Source organism: Drosophila innubila (genome assembly GCF_004354385.1).
Source record: "Drosophila innubila isolate TH190305 chromosome 2R unlocalized genomic scaffold, UK_Dinn_1.0 1_C_2R, whole genome shotgun sequence".
Classification (NCBI taxonomy): Eukaryota; Metazoa; Arthropoda; class Insecta; order Diptera; family Drosophilidae; genus Drosophila; species Drosophila innubila.
In genome coordinates this window covers 21,121,837-21,142,945 of record NW_022995374.1, presented here as the reverse complement: position 1 = coordinate 21,142,945, position 21,109 = coordinate 21,121,837, and the positions used below count along the sequence as shown (strand labels likewise).

The window sequence follows — 21,109 nt, the reverse complement described above, 5'->3', positions numbered from 1 at the left end:
TCTGAATATAAAATATTAGGACAAAATCTAGCTCATTAACATTAGGAAAAGGTTGCTTAGATTTCTTCGACACCAGTGAAAATCTATTATCAAAGTAAATTTACATTTTTATTTCATTGTGCGTTCGTTCTAAGTAAAAGGGTACTCCAAATTTTCTAGTTTTACTAGTCAATTTTAGAGTGTTTCTGTATTTTTAATAAAATATTTTTGATTTAAATTTTTCTCCTTTTCGCTTTCATTATTTTAATTTCTTGTTGACATTTCTTCCAATTATTACTGTACAAGTTAGCCAATTTGGGTATAAATAATATTATTTGTTAATTCAACCTGCGAACACAATGCATATACGTATTATTTGTATTTATCTTTTATCTTTCTTCACATTCTTCTCGGGGAAGCAGAATTGATTAAGCTCAATAAATAAGCAGTAATAAATATGTAAAGTTTCAGTTCCACATGATTATGAGAAAGCAACAATTTGTTCATTGAACAAAAAGGCAACAAATATGTTAATTACAAGACATTCAGAATAGGTCAAACATAAAGGGAAACTGGGAGAGTAAACGAGACAGGGAATAATGTCGTAGTCAAGAAATCGGCCTCAGTCTGCAGAATAATTTGCATTTCAATGCTGTTCTACCGTCGGCCTAACAATATTTTAGCATGTTGATGATGTTCTTGTTGCTGTTGGTCTGGCTTTGACCGGCTTCGAATAACCAATCAAAGTACGTCAACTTTTTGCTCTGCGTTTTTAGATTGCCCAACCCCGATAAGGATAATCGAGCAGAAGTAAGCAGTCAACAGGAAATTAATCCCAAAACTGAAAAGTGAGTCATCATTGATGGTCGAAACGAATTTATGAGTCAGAGGTAACTCAACTAGAATATATGACTAAGCCAAGTTAAATCAATGCACATCAATTGTTTTTTTTTTGTACTGTCAGTTGACCTAAAACATCATTTGAAATTGTTTGATTACAATAATGCTGTTCGACAGTTTTGTTATTTTGTGTTCTCTCAATGCGTTTACTTTACATATTAATTTGTAATTAATTTCCACGTCAGCATCAATTGCACGACAACAAAGGAAGAGCATGGAAAGAGGATGAATGAGGACAGGAAAAGGGAAAGGGAAAGGGCCACTTAATGCTGCCTCGTTGGCTTTTAGCTGCCCCATTTGTAAACTCGCACATTTCAACAACAAATTTGTAAATTTGTTTTCTGCGCCATTTGAATGCAAACTTCGCCGAGCTTCATAGCACCACAAAATCCAACAGACAGACTGACTGACAGATGCACACAACGTTGGAGCATTTGAATTTGCATGTATTTAGATACAAACTAGATACAGATACATTTGCGAGTGTGTGTTGCGTTATTGTCTGCGCTGAGATTGTTGACAGTTGCTCGCAGCGAAATTCATAAATTTTCAGGTTTTTTTACTCTCGTCATCTTTATGCAGAGTTTATAAAGACAAAATTAGTCTGTCTATCAACTTTGTGAAAATATAAAAAAAATAAAGCCCCTGGTTGAAGTTGAATATGAGTGGAAAATAAATAAATAAACAAATAACAGAAAGAGGGATGATGTTAAACAAACACTAAGTTCACTTGAAAAGCTCAAGGGTCTAGTGTTTAATTAAATAACAGGAAGACCCAAGCAGGCCACAGTTCAAATACGTTCTCAAATGGGTCAAGTATTAAAGTTGAACTTGGCACATGCCAAAGGCAAAGGAAAACTATCACACATACTCATATATAACACATACACATATCTCTTGGTTACTTTTGCATCCGAGTTGAAAAGCAGCTCAAAGGAGTTGGGCAAATTCTTGAGCTGCATATGCAATTGCAGGTTGAGTGCACATCTTTGAAGTGCTGTCTTTGATGTGCTGGCCTTTGAGGACAGCTCAGAGCCACAATCGCCTCTAGGTAAGAGAATGTAATCACAGCACTGTGTTCCATTGAAACTCAGCTAATTATACAAGCTTATACAAGCAGCTTTGACATCAATTTCAGACTACTTTTTGCCACAAAACTTGGCCCAGAAGCCCTCGCGTAATTAACGAAAATACCCTGACCTGCATTTAGTTCCTTTCAGGTCAGTTCCTTGTTGCCCCTTTCCTCTTATCTTGCTTCACTTATTCAGCGAGTCACGGCATGTTATTCGCTTATACTCGTATTAGAGGAGGTTAAAGCCTGTCTTAGATGGTTAACCACAAAGGAACACGTCAGTTCTGAAGTTGACAAGCGATTTCACTTCTATACGCCATTTATATTTGTTGCCCCACCCACTTGAAAAACTAGTTAATGTGGAAACTTTTGACGCATTGAAACGCCCTTTAACTTTGATGCAACTTTTTGAGCCCGACACGGAATGAATACAAACATTTCTCATACTCAAAGTTTGAGTATTGAAATTGAGGTGACAGGAGCAGAAACTGCCAGTAAGACTTAGTCGGAAATATGCCCAGATATGTCTCAACTGGATGTATTTTCAACTAAAAGATACTCCTTCGTTTCCGTCTCTCCTCATGCTGTCGTGCAATCCGTCGTAGATAATTTCCGTACCTCAAAAGCTCACATCGATTCTTCACCTGTCCGTTGTGCATTCGCAGATTCTCGACTCTCTCAATCAGCTGGCGCTCCCGTCTTTGTAGATGCTTCTGCATATCATTAGCAATGTGTTCGCAGATCTTCCGCCAGTTCTGATTCCGCTTTTTATGGTAGTCAGCGTTCACTATCCTCACCCTCTCCATTCTCTCTGAGAGACAATCCACGCGGTCTTTTAATATGATCTTACGACGTTCTTTGACCCTTTGTTGATTTAACTTTGCAATCCTTGCACAAAACTTGCGTCGATAGTCCCGAACACATCTTGGGGGCTGATCTTGTGGCGCATCCTGGCAGTGCACATAGAAGGACTCACTGGGCTGTACGACTGCTATTCTTGGCTGTGGAACAGTCTGATATCTGTGGGACAATGGAGTCGTTGGAGTCGAATAGACTTCTGGGTACTCAAAATGTTCCCTAAAGTTCATTTCAATATTCAAATTTGATCAAGTTTTCCAAAAAGCAAATTTTGAAGGTTAACAAATCGATTGGCTTGATATGATAGTATTCTTATTGTCAAAATAATCGACTGTCCATCTATAAAATATTCTTTTTTCTCTTTGTATTACAAGTTCTCGTACGTTTCCCATTTGAAAAGTTTGTTGCATTAAAAAGGCATTCAACCCATCCGCAAATTGTAGATACACATTTTCCCAGCGCAGATTAGTTCATGCACCGAGCATCTACACGGATTTAACACAAAAGTTGTGTGTTATTATTATGATTAAAGTTACGGTTTGTGGCACAGACAACCCCTTACCACACAGCAAAGTTTGAGTGGGTCCCCACCATAAAACACATTACTATTAGTCCCATTTGAGGCTGGGGGATTCCCCGGCTTAAGTTCACATGCAACTGTGCTCCATATTCTATGTGGCTGTGGTCATGTTGTACTCATATCTATGCCGCATACATATGTTTGTGGTTTGGAGTCAAGGTGCAGTCAGGTTGGCTTTTCATAAGACTCCTGTCCGCCCGCTGGGAAACAACTGCTGCATTTACTACTAAAGCTGGACCATGAGCGCGCTGCTTAAGCCTGGTATTTATGGTATTATTTGTCTGACCAATGTTCACCCCAAAAAAAAAAAGGAAACAAGAAAATAAGATAGATGAAAAACCAACAAAAACACCTGGAGCATCTTTGATGGTCAGCTTTTGTACCTTCGCCTAAATCGGATTAAAAACTGAATTCAAAACTGTTGTGAAGTAACAAATATAAACGTCACCACACATAGATATGTATATTTGTACAAACACGCACATATGTAAGCAACGTAAAAGTTTCACCAATTGAAATCAAAAATTACCAAAATATTTATTTATTTTACCATAAATTAAACTTTAGTAAAACAACTCTTTATTACGGATTACAATTTGGCCAAAGATCAAAATAAGCAAACATTGGAAATTTGTTAAAGTAAAATGATTTTTTTTAAAGTGGTTACAAAGACACGAAAAATTCTTTGTAAATTATTGAAACATTTCTAACATTTCTTGTTTTTCTGATTTTGAAAATATGTATGTTAATTAATTACATATTAGATTTAAAATCTGTCCTTGAGCGACAATCAGTAAACATTTATAAAAGTTCTTTATGAATTTTCTTTAACATGACAGGGTGGGAAATCGAACCCAGTTATTTTTCCAATTGTGGCAGGTCGGCTACTTTTACCAGAGAGCCACGGGGTAACCGTATATTAACTTATTCAGTTAAAAATTGTCAATTTTGTAATGTTTCTTTCAGATTTGGAATTCGTAATTACATAAAGCTAACATTAACAGCCGTCAATGATTTATGAAACATAATTTTTCATGAGCATGTACTAATAGTAAAATCAACACTTTAACGTACCCAGTTCAGCCAAGTTTTCCGCCACTGTAACGACCACTTTTCCATGCCCATTTTCATTTCCATTATGAGCTTTCTGGTTTTAGGTTTACTGCTGACCAGGCGCAGTGCAGTCAAACCCATTCCTGGCACGCAAGAAACGACGAAATGACCCTAAATTGAAGCCATGGCTGGTTGACTACTTACATATGTATACGTATGTGTGCATGTGTATGTAGCTCACATGCCAACAGCAAAAACTAGTTTACAGCTTTTACTGCCAACAGTAAAATTGGAATCGTGAGACGGAATTAGATTTCCGCCAAAACATGTTATATTTCTGCAGTAAAATATGTTTACTATGATAGTCCTCGACAACACGGCAACTGAAGAATTTAATTTTAGGAAAATTAGATTTATTTTGACAAAATAAAAATCAATAATCGATAATCAAGTATGTTAATTAAATCTTTAGTGATTCGGATGAGAATTAAAAAAAATAACAACCCGTAAAAAAAATGTCATGGATTTCAATTTATGAAACAATTTTGGAGTCACAAAAATTGACTGCCCTTAGTTTGCTTAAAATTTCAATAAATTTATAAACTATTGGTATATGTTAAAATTCATTAAAAATTCTATACAATTTAATAACGAATTTCATTTAAATGAATGCATTAAAATTTATTAAGTCTCTCACCAAAATTTTAATATTTAAAAGTTGGTAACAAGAATCAAATGCTGTTCCGCTGTTTTAGGGCTGCAACCCTAAGAATTTTGTAAAACATGTCTGTATATTTTTTTTTTTTGATTATTTCGATTACTTCAACAAAGCTTTTGCGAATAAAAAGAGAACTCCGATATGTCGATAAGTCGCTAGATTCCAATTGAACTCATCTCTATTAATATCTACTTGCACATTTTTGGGTCTAGTGAAATTTGACTTTTGAATTTATTTACAAAGTACTTTAATAATAACTAAGAGTTAAATTTATTATAAAAACTGTATCTGTATTTGTATCTGTATCTATAAGTGTATCTTTATCTGCCAGTTTCGTTGAATAAAGATTTTCTTTTTAATTTATTTGCAGACGCATTTGAAATTGCCGATGGAAAGCAGGGAACGTTAAACGATAAGGTTGAGCAATTAAAGGCTTAAGTGGAGACGACAAGGAATAGAACTCAACTGAGGGCAGGACACCGGAATCGACGCCAACTTGCGGCTTATCGGGCGTGTCTCTGTGTACGTATTACCTCGGTCCTTTTGTATGGTAGTCAGAATGTTAGAGCGGGCTGCGCATGGTGCAAATTGTGGCAGTTGAAATACTCGGTGGTCGGTCGTATATACATATGTACATAGAAGCATACATAGAATATCTGGGCAACTAGCAGTGAGCGACAGACACGGTCAGAGGGAGGTCAGAGGTCACAGGTCACAGGGAGGGAGCGGTGCTTCAGTTGTGTGAGGTATGCAAATAAACGGTCTTGCTGCCGGACCAACCATGGCCGCATCAGAGCCACCAGAGCCGCCGCCACGCAATCCGGATCGCATAAATGCCTCTCTGCACAAGCTCGGCGAATCCGTAAGTACACCAAGTACAACAACAACAACAACAACAACCCCAACCCCGCCTCCAAGTGCCCAAACAACCCGCATGCCCCAGCAACCCCGCAGCAACCACAAAAAAAAATTCCAAACATAAAAAAAATTGAATTCCCCTCATTCACTTGATGTTTAACCTAATTGGGCCTCATTCATTTGCTTGTTAGCGCCGCTGGGGTAAGGGCTCTGAAACGGGAGGGTACAAAAGGGTTCAACATACAATTTGCATGCCACTCGCCATTCTCGTTCTCGGAGCTGTTCCACTTTCACATGCTTATGCTCGTACCTATTTGCTCACTAGTTTTCGGCACATTTCCATACCATTTCCACTTTCCTCACACACATTTTCATTGACTAATTGACTTGATACTCGCTTTCAAATAGATCCATGGTATTCCGTTTGCCTGTCTCTCTATCTGTCTCACTCTATTCACATTTTTTCGTCTCTCTCTTTCGACATATCTGCTATCCTACTTATGCATAGTTTGCTGCTGAAGCTGATTGAAGTGCATCCATCCACTAAACGCTTGTCTAACTTTGCAGAAAATTGTCAAGTCGCTGGACTCGAGTGGAATTGGGCTCAAAGAGAAGTCCGTCAACAACAACAAGCCCGTGAAGCCGCTGCTTTCCCTTGACAGCAGCAGCCAGGTGGGCGTGGCAGCTGTCTCATCTTCCACCTCAACGGCATCAGCAACAGGAGCGGGATCCGGAACAGGAACGGGAACGACTCCACCTGTGAAACCGCCCACACTGCTGGCCAACAAACGGGACTTGACGCCCTCCGCCTCCGACAGCAGCTCCCCAGCGAGCTCGAATGGAAGCAATCAGACACTAACGCCACCCATGACCATCGACAACCAGAACCGACTGGCCGCCAAGGGCGACACATTGGGGCAATCTCAAGCCCAAGTTATTGGGATACCGCAGTCGCAATTAGTGAATGGCAGCAGCGCCGTCTCCATCTCCACAGCAGCCATGATCCATGCCAATAATTCCAATTTGATTTCAACTGGTCACTTGGCCCAGGTCTCACCAAGCAGCACACAACTCAGTGCCGGTAAGTGACGAATCCCTCTCTTTCTCTCTCTCTATCTTCCTGCTCCTCATCAGAGGCAATTGCATCTGCATTTGCTGTTCCTGTTCCTGTGGAATGGGAATGCTGGGAATGTGGCATGTGGGACACATGAGTGGGCGCAATTAGCTCAGCTGCAACTGCATGGGAGGTGTACGAGAATATATATGTTTTTATTTTCATTATTTTCATTGAGTAAAGAGGCAATAATCCAAAGCGACATCGGGATGGGATTGTCTGCCAATTAAATGTCATTTTATTATTAACCAGACCAAAGTACAATATTTAAACATTTGCATAATTTATTAACATCCGAAAGCCGCGTTTCCTCTACAGTTACATTATTTCATTACCTTTATGGTAATCAGGACTACAAGTCACACCTGTCGACATGTTCTTTTTGGTGGATAGAAAGGCAGAGAGTTTGATACTTTAATGTTTAACTGTAGTTAATGATACTTACGAATTAATAATTTAGTCAATTCTAAATATTTAGGGAATTTAAAAACTCCCAACTAAATATATTTGTGTTGGGAGTGAAAATACCGATTAATAGTATGAGCATAGCACAAAATCTACTTTGATATTCTGTCAATGAAAGATAGGCTTTCTGTTTCTTTTTCTGCTTTAATTGCTTTACCTCACCTCACTTTTTCCATTCCTTCATCTTAGTTAGATGGTCGTTTAAGTAAAGGTAAAAGGCACATCTGTAAGTAACTTTAAGATACTTTCATTTTGTGAACTTGCATTGGCAACTTCAACAACTGTTTTTCAATTAAACTTACTTGAATGGAGACTGAGCAATTGGGCGGCTATAGTCGAGCACGCTCGACAGTAGGATACCCTGTGCCCAGGTACTTTGTATAGGAGCCCGATCTAAAACTAAAAACAAACTTGATCTGCGTACGGTATTCAGGAACCTACTTACCAAGTTTGAAGTCTCTAGCTCTTATGGTCGGACAGACGGACAAACGAACAGACGGACAGGGCTAGATATGTATACTTTATGGGGTCTGCCACGCCCCTTCTGCCTGTTACATACATTCTGCTAAACACAATATACCCTTTTTTGCCCATTTTCAATGGGATCAGGGTATAAAAAGCCGTAGCTCCATCAGTTAAAGCCTCTGTGAGTAAAATTAAAATCGTCCTGCAACGATGGACCATAACAGTGAGATCTGTCCCTGACAAGCCTCGACATTTACAAGCGACCACAAAATGTGGCAACCGCATGCGAAGTATGAAAAACGCAAATCTGCGGCTTTCCTCTGTCGTCCCCTTATTCGCATTAGGAAGTGCATCTTTCGGGCTCATTCTGGGGCCTGGAAATGTGACTGCAAATGTGCCTGCAAGTAAAATGGTTTCAAAGTGCAGTTTGTGTGCGATGCACATGGGAAATGGTATTTTCCTTGCACGGAAAATGCTCGAAATGGATGGCATCTGTTGGCCATTTCCCATTCATTCATGCTTTCGTTGCTTATGCCATTGCCAATCGCTTTAATGGCCTACCAGCCAACAGATGATGGCTATGATGAATACGAGTATAGGTGGAAACAACACGGATCTGTCATCAGCATCAGATACAAATGGTACTCGTTGTCAGAATGCAATCGAATGATGAGATGCATGCTAATGAACATGGTTTCCTAGAGAGAGAGTTCCAGATACAATTCATATATTTACTTGTATATATATATTTTGGGATATAAAAGAATTCAATAAAAAGTCAATCAGCCTTTAGTATTCATCAACTTTATGTTCTTTGTGTTTATTTACTCGCTTTCGTTTTAAGTAATTCAATATGACACAATTAAAATGGTTCGTCAAAGAGTATTCGACTTGTAGATACTCTGCACTTCTTCTTAACAATATGGTTATGCACATATTCTGGTATAACTTTAATATTTAATATGCGACCGATTTGAAAATGTCAGTGTAGAAATATGAAAAAAATAAATCAACTATATTTCAATGCGTTGTCTATTAATTAGGAAAATATAACTAGACAGGCGTAGATAGATTAATTTAATTTACATTTTACCACAGACATTTTGTTTATCATACCCAACTTTGACCTTCACAAATGTGTAAATTAATAAATTTATTATATTTGTGCCTTTCAATTGAATATTTTGATTTATAAGAGTGATGCATTCAATCAGTAATATAATTACTATGAAACATGTGCAAATTGAATCGAAATCCAAAAATGAGTCAAGTGTAAACACAAAGTGTACTCATGGGTGATTTTATTATATGTGTTATTTGTGCAAAAGTCGAGATAAAATATTGAAATTCTATGGCAACCAATGGGAATTTATTTATTTAAATGTTGAACCATAATTATAAACTATACTCTTGATAAATCAATATTTATTGTACAATTTCTAAAAGACAACTTCAACTCGTACATGCATTAAAATAATAATAATAATTGTTGTTGTTTCTGTTTGTTGTTTAGTCGTTTTTGCGTATCCTTTGTACTCAATTTATACTCCTGATGCCATTTGATTTTGTCATTGTTCCCCTTCTCCTGCACGTTTTATGCCAATCTGTGAGTGTGTGTGTGTGTGTGTGTGTGTATGTGTAGGTGTGTGACTGTGTTATGCAAGTGAACCAATCAATCCAGACACAAACACACCCACACATTCACACACACCCACTCTTTTGACATTTCTACAAATTCATCTTTGCCATTCATCATTATCGTTATTGTTATTATCATTATTGTTATTGTCATTACGATGATGTGCTTAAATCCTTGTTGGTGTTGTTGTTGTTTTTTCTCGTCATTACTGTTGTTGTTTATTTTGTTAACACTCACATCACATCACAACCCAACCCTCAACCTGGACTCCACTCAACATCATGCTCATCAACGCAAATCACGAATTCGATTGAAATCCCTCGGTTTATGTCTGCATGCGTGTGTGTTGGTGTATGTGTGTGTGTGTGTGTGTTGCTGGGGGAAATGCGAAAAATCGCAATATAAATACAACAATACTGCAACTACAACTACAACTACAACACAACATCAACAATATAAATACAGTGGACAAGAGAAATGCCAATGATGTTTGCTCGATTGTGAAATTAATGGAACCAGAGCTGGTCACAGCGGGCGCAACCTCATTACCAACCATATCGAAGACAATGAAAATTAAATCCACATCCACATACACAACGCCATCAGCACTGGCAGTGGCAATCCCAGTGCCATCCCCGACATCCTGCAAGCTTGCTCCAATGGCACTGGACACCCACGTCGCACCACCCACGTCTCCGACATCCGCTGCATCAGCTGCTCTCTTGATGCTGGAGGCGGCAACCACGACAATGGGCAACATTTCTGATGGCAATCGCAATCGCCATCGTAATGATGAGTCAAAGTTCACGTTTCGTCCAGGTAAGTCGATTGAGTCTCATCATAGTCTCCTCCAACTCCCTATTTCACCATCCTCAAACTAAAGCCATTTGGCATTTTTCAATCTTGCATTCAACTTACTCTTCATCTGCCATTTCCGCTCTCTATTTTTAATTGGAGCACAGCACAGAGATTGAGACGAGACAAAGACTGAGATGCTGTCCGTCTCTTTCAGCACTTGCATTAACATTTAACCCGCATGTTCCAATCCCAACTAGTTGCACTTGAATTTGTTCAGATTTCCTATTCAAGTTTCGTTTCGTTTAGTTTTTAGCTTCCTGCTTTAAACTTTTCCTTTCTGCACTTTGAGTTTTGCTCGTTTGTGTTTAGTTTTAATCGTAGTTGCGCTAGAAATTGGCATGCAAAGTGGCCAATTGACTGCTGGAAGTATTCCAAGGGGGGTAGAGTAATATGGGCTAAGGGGAATCCCCTGGGAAGCTCTAAGACTTGGGGCTAGCTGCTAAAAAGAACGCGTAGAATTGACAACGTCACCGCTTTTCCACCGGCTTGAGCTTAGCGCCGCACTCTCCTGGCCAGCTGACAGTGCCGGCATCCACTTATTCCCTTACTGTGATCTCTTCCAGAGTCGGCCATGAAGCTACGTGATGAGAACGATCGTCTGAATGCGGAACTTCTGCGTCTGCGACGTCTGCTCGAGCACTCGACGGATGGTGCTGTGGGTGGAGTTGAGCCCGGCCTGGATGTGGACGCAGTGCAGCCTGTGGCTTCACAGGAGCGTATCGAACGCCTGGAGACGGAACTGCGCAGCGTCAAGAACCAGCTGCTGACCATGCGGCTGGAGCGAAAGAAACTGCGCACAGACAAATCCGATCTCCTGGGCCAGGTGAAGCAGCTGTGTGCCTCCCTCCAGGAGAAGGAGCAAGAACTACGCGACTTCATTCGCAACTATCAGGATCGGGTGAGAGAGACTGAGTCCACCAACGCCAAGCTGTCGGGTGATCGCGATCGGGAACGCTTCCAACTGCTGAAGCAGGCGCGGGACGAGGCCGAAAGATCACTGGCTCTGGCCCAGCAGCTCTCGGCCCGCGATCTGCAGCTGCAGCGCCTCCAGGAGCAACTCCAAGAAGCGCGTCGCCAGCTAAGTGGATGCCTCTCCGACCAGGAGAGTCTGCACTCCTTTGCGCCACTGACGCCTCCCTCGGCTGCCTCCGGTTTGCTCGGCTTAGCCGGAGGATCGTGTGTGGTCAGCGGCTTGAGTGGACTCCGCACAGCCGATGACAGCGCGAGAGGCAACTCCAACTCCTTGTCTGCCTTCAGCGGTAGTCTAAGCGGCGGCTCCGGTGCCACCGTCGGAGATCGCAACTCCTGCTCCAATGATTCCGGACTGCGCAACAGCAGCGATCGCGATAGCGTCGGAGGAGAGCTCAACTTTAACGACGGCACTTGCGATAACGGACCCTGCATCACCGTCGATCCCGACAGCATTTCTCTAGTCTCTAGCCAGAACATGTACCAATGTGAGTATACAGATGTCCACCTGGTTAACCCAACTAATCTGATGACATCTTTCTCTCACAATGCAGTTGGCACACCCAAGGAACGCAGTCCTACACTCTCTCCTCTGAATTCCGGCGCCTATTCCAGGTAAGCAACTAAAGATGCACTGCATCCACTGAATAAAAATATAAATATATAATATTCCCAACAGATCTGTGGAACAGCTCTCACCGGATGCTGAGGGACCCGGCGGTGCTGGCGCCATAACCCGTAAGTTTGGCAACAAAGGTGGACCGCTGGGTGCACGGAACGGACGCGGAGGCACCTGGGGCAGCATCTCTCGGGTCTTTGCACGCTCCCGGAACAAGAGTAAGGCGCTGTCCACTGATGGCGTGAGCGAGTACAGTGACTACTCGTGGAATCCCCTGTCCGAGGAGGGATATGCTGAGAAACTGCGACTCCTGCGAGAGGCATCCCAGTTGCCCATCGAGCGCTGGCGGGCGACGCAGGTGCTGGCCTGGCTGGAGGTTGCCCTGGGCATGCCACAATACAGTGCACGCTGTGCGGAGAATGTGAAGAGTGGCAAAGTGCTGCTCGAGCTGAACGACGTGGAACTGGAGGCAGGATTGGGCCTAGCGCATCCGATGCACCGCAAAAAGCTGCGTCTGGCCATCGAGGAGCAGCGACGTCCGGAGCTGGTGCGATATCCACTGATCACTCAACTGGGCCACACCTGGGTGGCTTCCGAGTGGTTGCCGGACATTGGGTTGCCACAGTATGCGGAGCCCTTCCTGCAATCGCTGGTCGATGCCCGCATGCTGGACACGCTCTCCAAGAAGGAGCTGGAGAAGTTTCTCGGCGTGACGCGCAAGTTCCATCAGGCCAGCATAGTGCATGGTAGGTTTTCGATTGATAATTATTCAAAAACATTTTTATATATTTTATAGTTTTATTTTAGTTCGACTTAAAATTGAAACAAGTGGGAAAGGCTATAGTCGATATCCCGACCATAGAATACCCGTTACTTATTTCAATATATATAAAAGTAATTTAAAGAAATTACTGCTTACCTTTGGGGATTGTATTGAAATAATAAATTTGGTTAGCTATTACTCCCGTTCTACTTGTCCGATCTTGCTGCGGTCAAGTTATATTATAGATAATATTAATAGATAACGGTAGGAATGTATGTAACAGGGAGAAGGAGGCATCTCCGACCCTATAAAGTATCTTCAGTACCCACAGCCGAGTCGATATAGCCATGTGTGACTCTCCGTCCGTCCGTAAGAATAAAACGATCTCAGAGACTATAATAGACAGAGCAACCAATTTCTATAAACCCCAAGCAGATCAAATCGCGAAAAACCACCACACCCTCAGATTTTAAGATATCTATTATCCCAATTAATTGCAGCAAGATCGGAGAAGTAGAACAGCAGTAATAGCTTACCAAAGTTAACAAAAATTTAGGCAATACAAGCATCCTAAAGTATGCAGAAGCTTTTATTTTATTTTTTTTAATTTTTTATTGTTTTTTTAATTATTCTATTTTTATTAATATCTTTTATTAAATAGTTTATTCTATAAAGTACTTTTATTTATATTGAAACAAGTAACGGGTATTCTATGGTCGGGATCGGGATCTCGACTTTAGCCTTTCTTTTTTTTTAGATTTCTAAAAAAGTTAAGAACTTGTTTATCATATAATTTTATAGACCTAAGAAGTTTTGAAAAATAGAAAACTCTTCAAAATATAAAATATTTTTATTTTCAAACGAGAAACTTGGGTTCTGAAGTTCCTAACTACTAAACACTACCTTCTCTTCCTGCTCTTAGGCATCCATGTTCTGCGAATCGTCAAGTATGACCGTCAGACCCTGGCCATGAGGCGAGTGCAGTCGGAAACTGTGGACACGGATCCTATTGTTTGGACGAACCAACGGTTCATTCGCTGGGTGCGCTCCATTGACCTGGGCGAGTATGCAGATAATCTCAAGGGTGAGTAATCCATCATATTGTGAAACTGTCTCACCTCAAGTGCATATCAATTGCACAACGCTTATGATGATGATGATAATTATGATGATAAGCCACTTCTCGGTGTATTTAATTTCAATGACCTCGACTATCTGTCCATTCACTTTCACAGACAGCGGCGTCCATGGCGGACTTGTGGTGTTGGAGCCATCATTTTCGGGCGATACCATGGCCACGGCTCTGGGCATTCCTCCATCGAAGAACATAATACGTCGCCATCTGAACACGGAATTCGATGCCCTTATCCTGCCTGCAAGGTGAGTGTCCCTGTCTCTCCCACCATCCAACACCCTCTTCCACCAGCCACATCATGTGTGCGCGTGTTTCCCGTTGTGTAACCCACCCCCTGGTCTATCCAATCTATACATATCGTATACGTATTATATGTAGCGTAAAACAGCCTTTTGATTAGAACTCCCTTTGTTTCGTTCATATTTAATTAGGTATTTGTATTTTGCCTACTCTCACTCGCTCTCACTCACTCTCTCTCACTCTCTCTCACACATCCATTGTTAGTTACAAAATCATATCGTACATGTTTGTAATTTGATTCGATTTTGTTTATTATTGCTATTATGCTTTATTGCTTATATGGTTTGGTTCTTTGAGTAACATAATTCCTGCACGCTCCTCATCGTTATCATCCTTATTCACTCCACATTCACATTTATTCATATTCACTCATTTAAGATCAAATCTATTGTCTCTACATTTTAAAGACAAAAAACATTGCTAGTTTAGTGAATTACAGATAAGTTCTTACTTGTCTCTGATGCTTTCCAATTTTTATGGGAATCCCCCGAATACAATGCACTTATGTTTATTTATCCTAATTCGATAACAATTAGACAACAGCGAAGATAAAGTATTCATATGCTGACAGTTCAGTTCAGATTACAGAAACATAGATTATGGTATGGGAGGCTGTAGAAAACGAATTTGTATTCATTTTAAAGAAGAAAAGAGAAAGTTGGTTAAATTATACGGATACCGTAAAAATTATTCATTGTGCTGGACAGTATTTACAAACATAACACACTCACACACTCATTCATTATTCACATCATTCGAAACATGCAAACATTTGTGTAAAATGCTTTTCTTGATTTCAAATTCTGCTTTGCATAACTTTAATCTAAAATACTTAGATAAGTCTATCAACAATCTATTTATCTCTTTAACAAACAACAGAGCTCGGGCTTGAATAGTAAAAGAGATTATTCCTATAGTTGTTGACTGACTGATGATACGAGTACTCATTCTCATTCCGTCTATTATCATGCGTTTTTACATCGTATATCGTAAATCGTACTCGTATATCGTAAATCTGTATATGTAATTGTTCATCATCTATCTGTCTTCTCGTACATATTGAAAAGTACCTTTGTATGTATTTGTGACTACAACTATTTAGAATAAACAAATAAATCTATATCGTATCGTACCATCATATAGCGAAACACATACGTATCAGTATATATACATGCCGTGTTTTTGTGTGCGTGTTTTAGAGCATGTCTGAAATGCCGTCAAAACGCACTAATTGGCTTGTGCCTCATTTTTTTCTCTCTCTCTCTTTATTTCTTTTCTCTTCCAACATCTCGATATCAACATATTTTCTATTTTGCCCAATGCAGATACATTATTTACTGTCAAATGGAAGAATTTCAAATGGAAAACTCCCGACAATTGGCCAAATTGCAGGGCCATTAAATCTCAAAACAAAAAAATACAGAATTAATTTAAAACCACAAAAAATTATCAACGTAATATGTGTGGCAAGATATATGTATTTTTAATCAAAACTCGATGGGATTCAATATTCAATTGTGTTTAGCTAAGCTGATTGGTAATTCTAGAAAGAGAACAATAATTGGAGCACAGCGCTAATCAAATCAAATCATTATTACTCGTAATACTCGTAGTATAGCAAAGAAATTCGATATAAGTGCTTAAGGATCTAATCAAAACGAATCATAATATACATTAACAAAACCCGAACCCACAACCCACTTAAAGAAAATGAGTGAAATACAAATCGAGAACTTAGTACGTAAATAAGTAATTACTTAGCACATATCGCAATTCTAAAGAGCTTTGCATTATCGATATGTCCATATTATATACAAATCTTATAGCAAATCAAATGTTAATGTCGGTTGCATCGCTCGAAACCGCATTTAAAGCAAACGAGAAACTCAACGATAAAAACTGAAAATTTTTGCATTTAAGCCAAACACCAAATACGAAAAGCCGCTAACAAACGAAAACGCGACACAATAGACGAAAAATAAACTTGGATCAATGTTTAATTGCATTCATAGCTTAAGTATATCAATTAATATTTAGAAGAATTGAGATACGGATACGGATATGACAGCAGATACAAATACTTAGGTAGAGTGGGCCAGCATCTTTTTGGGTAGAAATTCATAAATAGCAAACAAGATTCATTTACACTATTTATATATAGACAAACTCGTATGTACGTATATATGTATTTAAATATAGTCGAAATTGTTATGCAAATTACAGATGCAGAGAATTTTGCTTTGCATACTTTAAATAACTGGATACATATTTCAAGTGCAGCAAAATATTCTTGAAGCCACTTGAAATAATTGTGAAAATACGAAACTTGGCTTTGTAACTAATGTGGACAGCCGTCCATTGTGATACAGATACAGATACATTTACAGCTGCAGATACAGATACAGATACATTATGAAACATACAAACACATACGAATTGAGTTTATTACCACAAAGAAACTGCAAAGTAATCCATAAGATAAACCATATATAAACACACATAAATATACATATATTACATCAACACCAAAACATTCTTACATACTTACATACACACATACAGCCCAGCCATAAATTAGCTTGTTTTGTTCTAGATGTTGCATACTTTTGTGCGTTTCAAAAATGCCTTCAAACTGGCAGTTGCGTTGTGTTAGCTTTTCTTTACTTTTGTGATTTTTCTTTTGTTTTTTCAACTCTCCCCACCAATTCCCAAATCCCATACAATAACCTGGCCTTGATTAAGTCAGTTGTTCAGAATGAAAAACAATGTCAATTGTAAGTAACATTCGAGTGATTTTGAGTAAAAAGTAGCACACTTTGCCTAAATATATTATGTAACCATTATGTCTTTATGTATGTTTATTTAGTGTCTAATTACCTATCAACATTTTTGTTGTGAATTCTACACTTAAGAAATATATTTACTCATGTACATATATATGCAATTTTTGGGGCCGCATTTCATCTCACACATAAATAAATACATAGATTAAATTATTATAGTAATAAATGATTTTGTTGTTTACGCTACAAGTAGTCAATTATGCAATTGAAAATGCAAAGAAAATAAATACTATCGATACACATTAATTTCCGTAATATTATTAACCGTTTTTGTCTTTGTCCCGTTTCTTTTCTACTTTCTATTTTCTATGTTTTGACATCTTCCTTTCCATTTTTGGTATTCCTCAATTCAATTGTATACAAAATCAACGGCTTGTTGTTGCTATCCTTGTCTTGATTGTTTACAATAATGCATAATACAACACAACAACAACACCACTATCAACAACAACAACAAATACAACGACAACTGTGTGTGTGTGTGCGCTTGCCTGCCTCTGCCTTTGTCTCTATCTCTGCCTCTGCCTCTGCCTGCCCCATTATGTGTGCAACAACAAAATTGTCAACATGCACAAACATAAAATAAATACACAAACTCTCTCCATACCTCACACACACCCACACACACACACACATCTAAACGATAAACAATCCGGTTGTATTGCAATGTTTGTTGTGTAGAGCAACTTTGGGTCAAGGCATACGTTCCGGTTGCGGCATAGTGCCCCTAACAGGACCCGGCGGACTACAGCACTATGCCACAACAGATCGACGATCGAGTGGCAACTTGCGGGTAAGTTTCAACTAAACCTACACCTATCTCTATATATATTTGTATATCTAGCTACTATATTGTCTGCACACATATCTCAAGTGAAACTCTCAACTCAATTGGTTGCCTACGCGATAAATTCAATATTTTCCTGAAATGATAAATGAATCTAATATCCTTATATCACATACTTACTCGTACAATCTCTGTAATCAAGTTTCTGCCTCTGTACTTATCTTAGCCTGGTTTGACGTGAAGCTTTTGTTGTCTCTCTGTGTCTATGCCTCTATTATTACTCGTAAACTTATCGCTTTCAATACTTGTGTAGAATGTCAAGGATCATACTATTCGTATTCGTATTCGTATTAGTTTTTTTTACTCTTAATTTCTTCATAAAACCTACCAAAATGGATAATATCTCAAGCAAGTACTTTGAGCACACAGTACAACGATGTTTCAACACTTAGAGTACTTAGTATTAATATTTCTATAAGCATCTTCAGAATACGATACGGTCCAATACGATCATGTAAAAGTCTAAGGATAAGTACAAATAAAAATATATATTTCATAGATCAGTATCCTTTATATTTAATCTACTATTATGCATATCCTTTTTATACTTTGGCATGTTTATCGAAGATACTTTCTGTGGATCCAAGACTTCTTCAGTACTCAAAACATACTCACACATTAAACATCAATAGATATTCCAAAAGATACTTCAGTTTTCAATAAACTGGTAATGGTGTTTTTAGAATTTTAAGTTTTTTTTGCAACACACTTTTTGCCAAGAAAAAATGCAAAATATAATGAAAGAGAGAAATATAAATTTACAATTATTCTTAATTAGCTAGTTCAATTATTTAGGGTGCTTAAGTCAAATAACAAATGTAGTTTGGGGCTAGCAAATAATGTGTTAATTCAGTGTGGAAAACCGTGAAATATATATTTAATTTAAGCACTTTAAATTTCTTTGTTTATGCAGATATATAAATTTACATATATAATCAAATACAAATACGAGTATGTATAGGGAATATATAATATAAATAAATATACTACTTACAAGTAAGTAACAAATAAAGAGCATTTTGTAAAATGCACCAACTATGGAAAACTTATTAAACTAAATGTAAACTGTTCAAATGTGGATATTTTATTTGATCAAGGGTCTTAATAATATTTTACTTGACCAACGACACCAGAAGTTTCACGACAAATCCAAGATAATACAGAGTTTTGGACAGTTAACACTAAATCGATTGAGTGGGTGGATTTCAAATAAAAATTGAATAAAACTAATTTTTCCATTTCTATTCTGTCTTATTTCCTTCCTCTTTTGAATTTTACAGATTTCGGCATGGAAAGGATCTCAGGTAATGAATTTTATAAGAATTCATATTGCAAGATCGTATTCTATTAAGATTTGATTATTTCCAGAGTTCTCTTTCAAAAGCCTTTCGCTTCAACACAAAATCCAATCGGGCCGGCGATCGCAGCTCCTTCGGAAACTCCACCTCCCCAACGCCATCGTACAGCAGCAGCGAGGGCGGCGGAGGAATATACGCTACCATAGGTCCACACCAGCTGCAGTCGCTTCATCATCCACCTCACCACTTCCTACCACCACCCACAACCGCACCGCCACCACCACCCATCACTGGCAGCTCCAACTATGGCCCACCTCCAGCCGGACATCGTGTAAGCGCCCCGCCCGTCGGCAATGTCCTGGATCCCAACGGACCAGATGCTCATCTGCTCTACGAGCAGAACAGTCGACGAGTGAAGAGCATCAGCGACATCGGTGTGGCAAGCAGCGGCAGCATGGGAGCATGTAGTCTAGGTGGCATATCTGCATCTTCTGACTCGCCCGAATGAACAACAAATGATTGAAGAAATTAGATTAAAGAGTCTCCTAGTAATAGATAGATAGGTGAGAAATTTCAGATTACACGTACTTGTATCTTCATTCCCTTCATCTGAGCTTGAATTCCAACCAAAGTGATAAGTTAAGAGATATATAATAACTACTGATTAGCAATTGTATAATAAACTGGATTCAATTACATTCAACATAAGACCCACCTTAAAGACATGATGAGCGAAATACTTGTGCATTCAAAAGATACATATGTCAAGATACAGATACAATTACACGACAACAACAAGTGCAACATCTACTAAACATATTTGATTAAATCAGATGAAACTATTGCAGAGAATAAACTTAATATTAATATTCATGAATATCTAATATCTGTAAATAGGCTAAGTTCGAATCGTATGCATGCAATTAAGAGCAGGCAATTAATTAATTAAATTAATTTGGCACAGAGCCAACGGAGTTGCAACTGAAAACAATTGAACTTTATTAGCCTAATAAGAAGAAATTTAATTTTATTGATTTAATTATACTTATATATGTATTTGATGATAATGGAAATGTAAATGCACACAATCGAAAAACAAATTGTTGTGTGTGAATGTAATAAATTTTAAATTGCGCAGATTGGATTGAATTGGATTTGAAATAATATAAATGCATTGCAACTGCAATTTAGATAAATTGAAATTATTTTGTAAGCTACCCTTCTACCCTTACCAAAGCCTAACCTATCCTAACCGAATCAATAAATGTAGCTAAACAAATGAACCCCGACGAATATTAAAATTAAATAAACTGCAGAATTGTGCAAATTGTAAATGGCTATAAAAATAAGTTTGATCGTAATTTATACAGACATACCTAAATAAATATAGATTTAATTGAAATTAAATAATGCATATGTACTTTCCACACCGCAAATCAAATCAATTGAGATTAACGAAATGATACGCAATATCCGCATTCCACAATAGTTAAAGTATTAATCCTGTAGATCCAACCAACAACTGACATCCTGTATCATTGTCCTTCCTACCATTGCAATTCCTAAGATATATATTGTATCAATAATAAGAGATGTTTATGTTTAAGCAGACCAATTTAATTCTAGCATTACAAACCGGTAAAACTAACGAATAAACAAAACCAAATAAACAAAACTAAACTGTATATATGTTCGCTTTGAACTTTGTTTGAACTTGTATACAAAGCATTTATAAAAGTTACAGAGAATTTGGTACGATTATGTTTTTTTGTGATT

The 21,109-nt window shown here is 38.4% G+C and overlaps 2 protein-coding genes across 2 annotated transcripts; one reads left to right on the top strand and one right to left on the bottom strand.

Annotated features, from left to right (window-relative positions):
• Positions 1-2,308: 2,308 nt before the first annotated feature.
• LOC117783202 lies at positions 2,309-3,077 on the bottom strand. The gene has a single exon (XM_034620472.1). The coding sequence runs from the start codon at positions 3,037-3,039 to the stop codon at positions 2,500-2,502; it is 540 nt and encodes a 179-aa protein (XP_034476363.1). The 5' UTR covers positions 3,040-3,077; the 3' UTR covers positions 2,309-2,499.
• Positions 3,078-5,143: 2,066 nt separating this feature from the next.
• LOC117783200 (kazrin) lies at positions 5,144-21,018 on the top strand. Its single transcript, XM_034620470.1, has 11 exons — positions 5,144-5,227; positions 5,531-6,022; positions 6,586-7,099; positions 11,123-12,016; positions 12,083-12,143; positions 12,208-12,893; positions 13,833-13,994; positions 14,146-14,290; positions 17,870-17,981; positions 19,316-19,339; positions 19,404-21,018. Exons 2-11 carry the CDS (start codon positions 5,909-5,911, stop codon positions 19,839-19,841), a joined length of 3,150 nt encoding a protein of 1,049 aa, XP_034476361.1. The 5' UTR covers positions 5,144-5,227; positions 5,531-5,908; the 3' UTR covers positions 19,842-21,018.
• Positions 21,019-21,109: the final 91 nt, after the last annotated feature.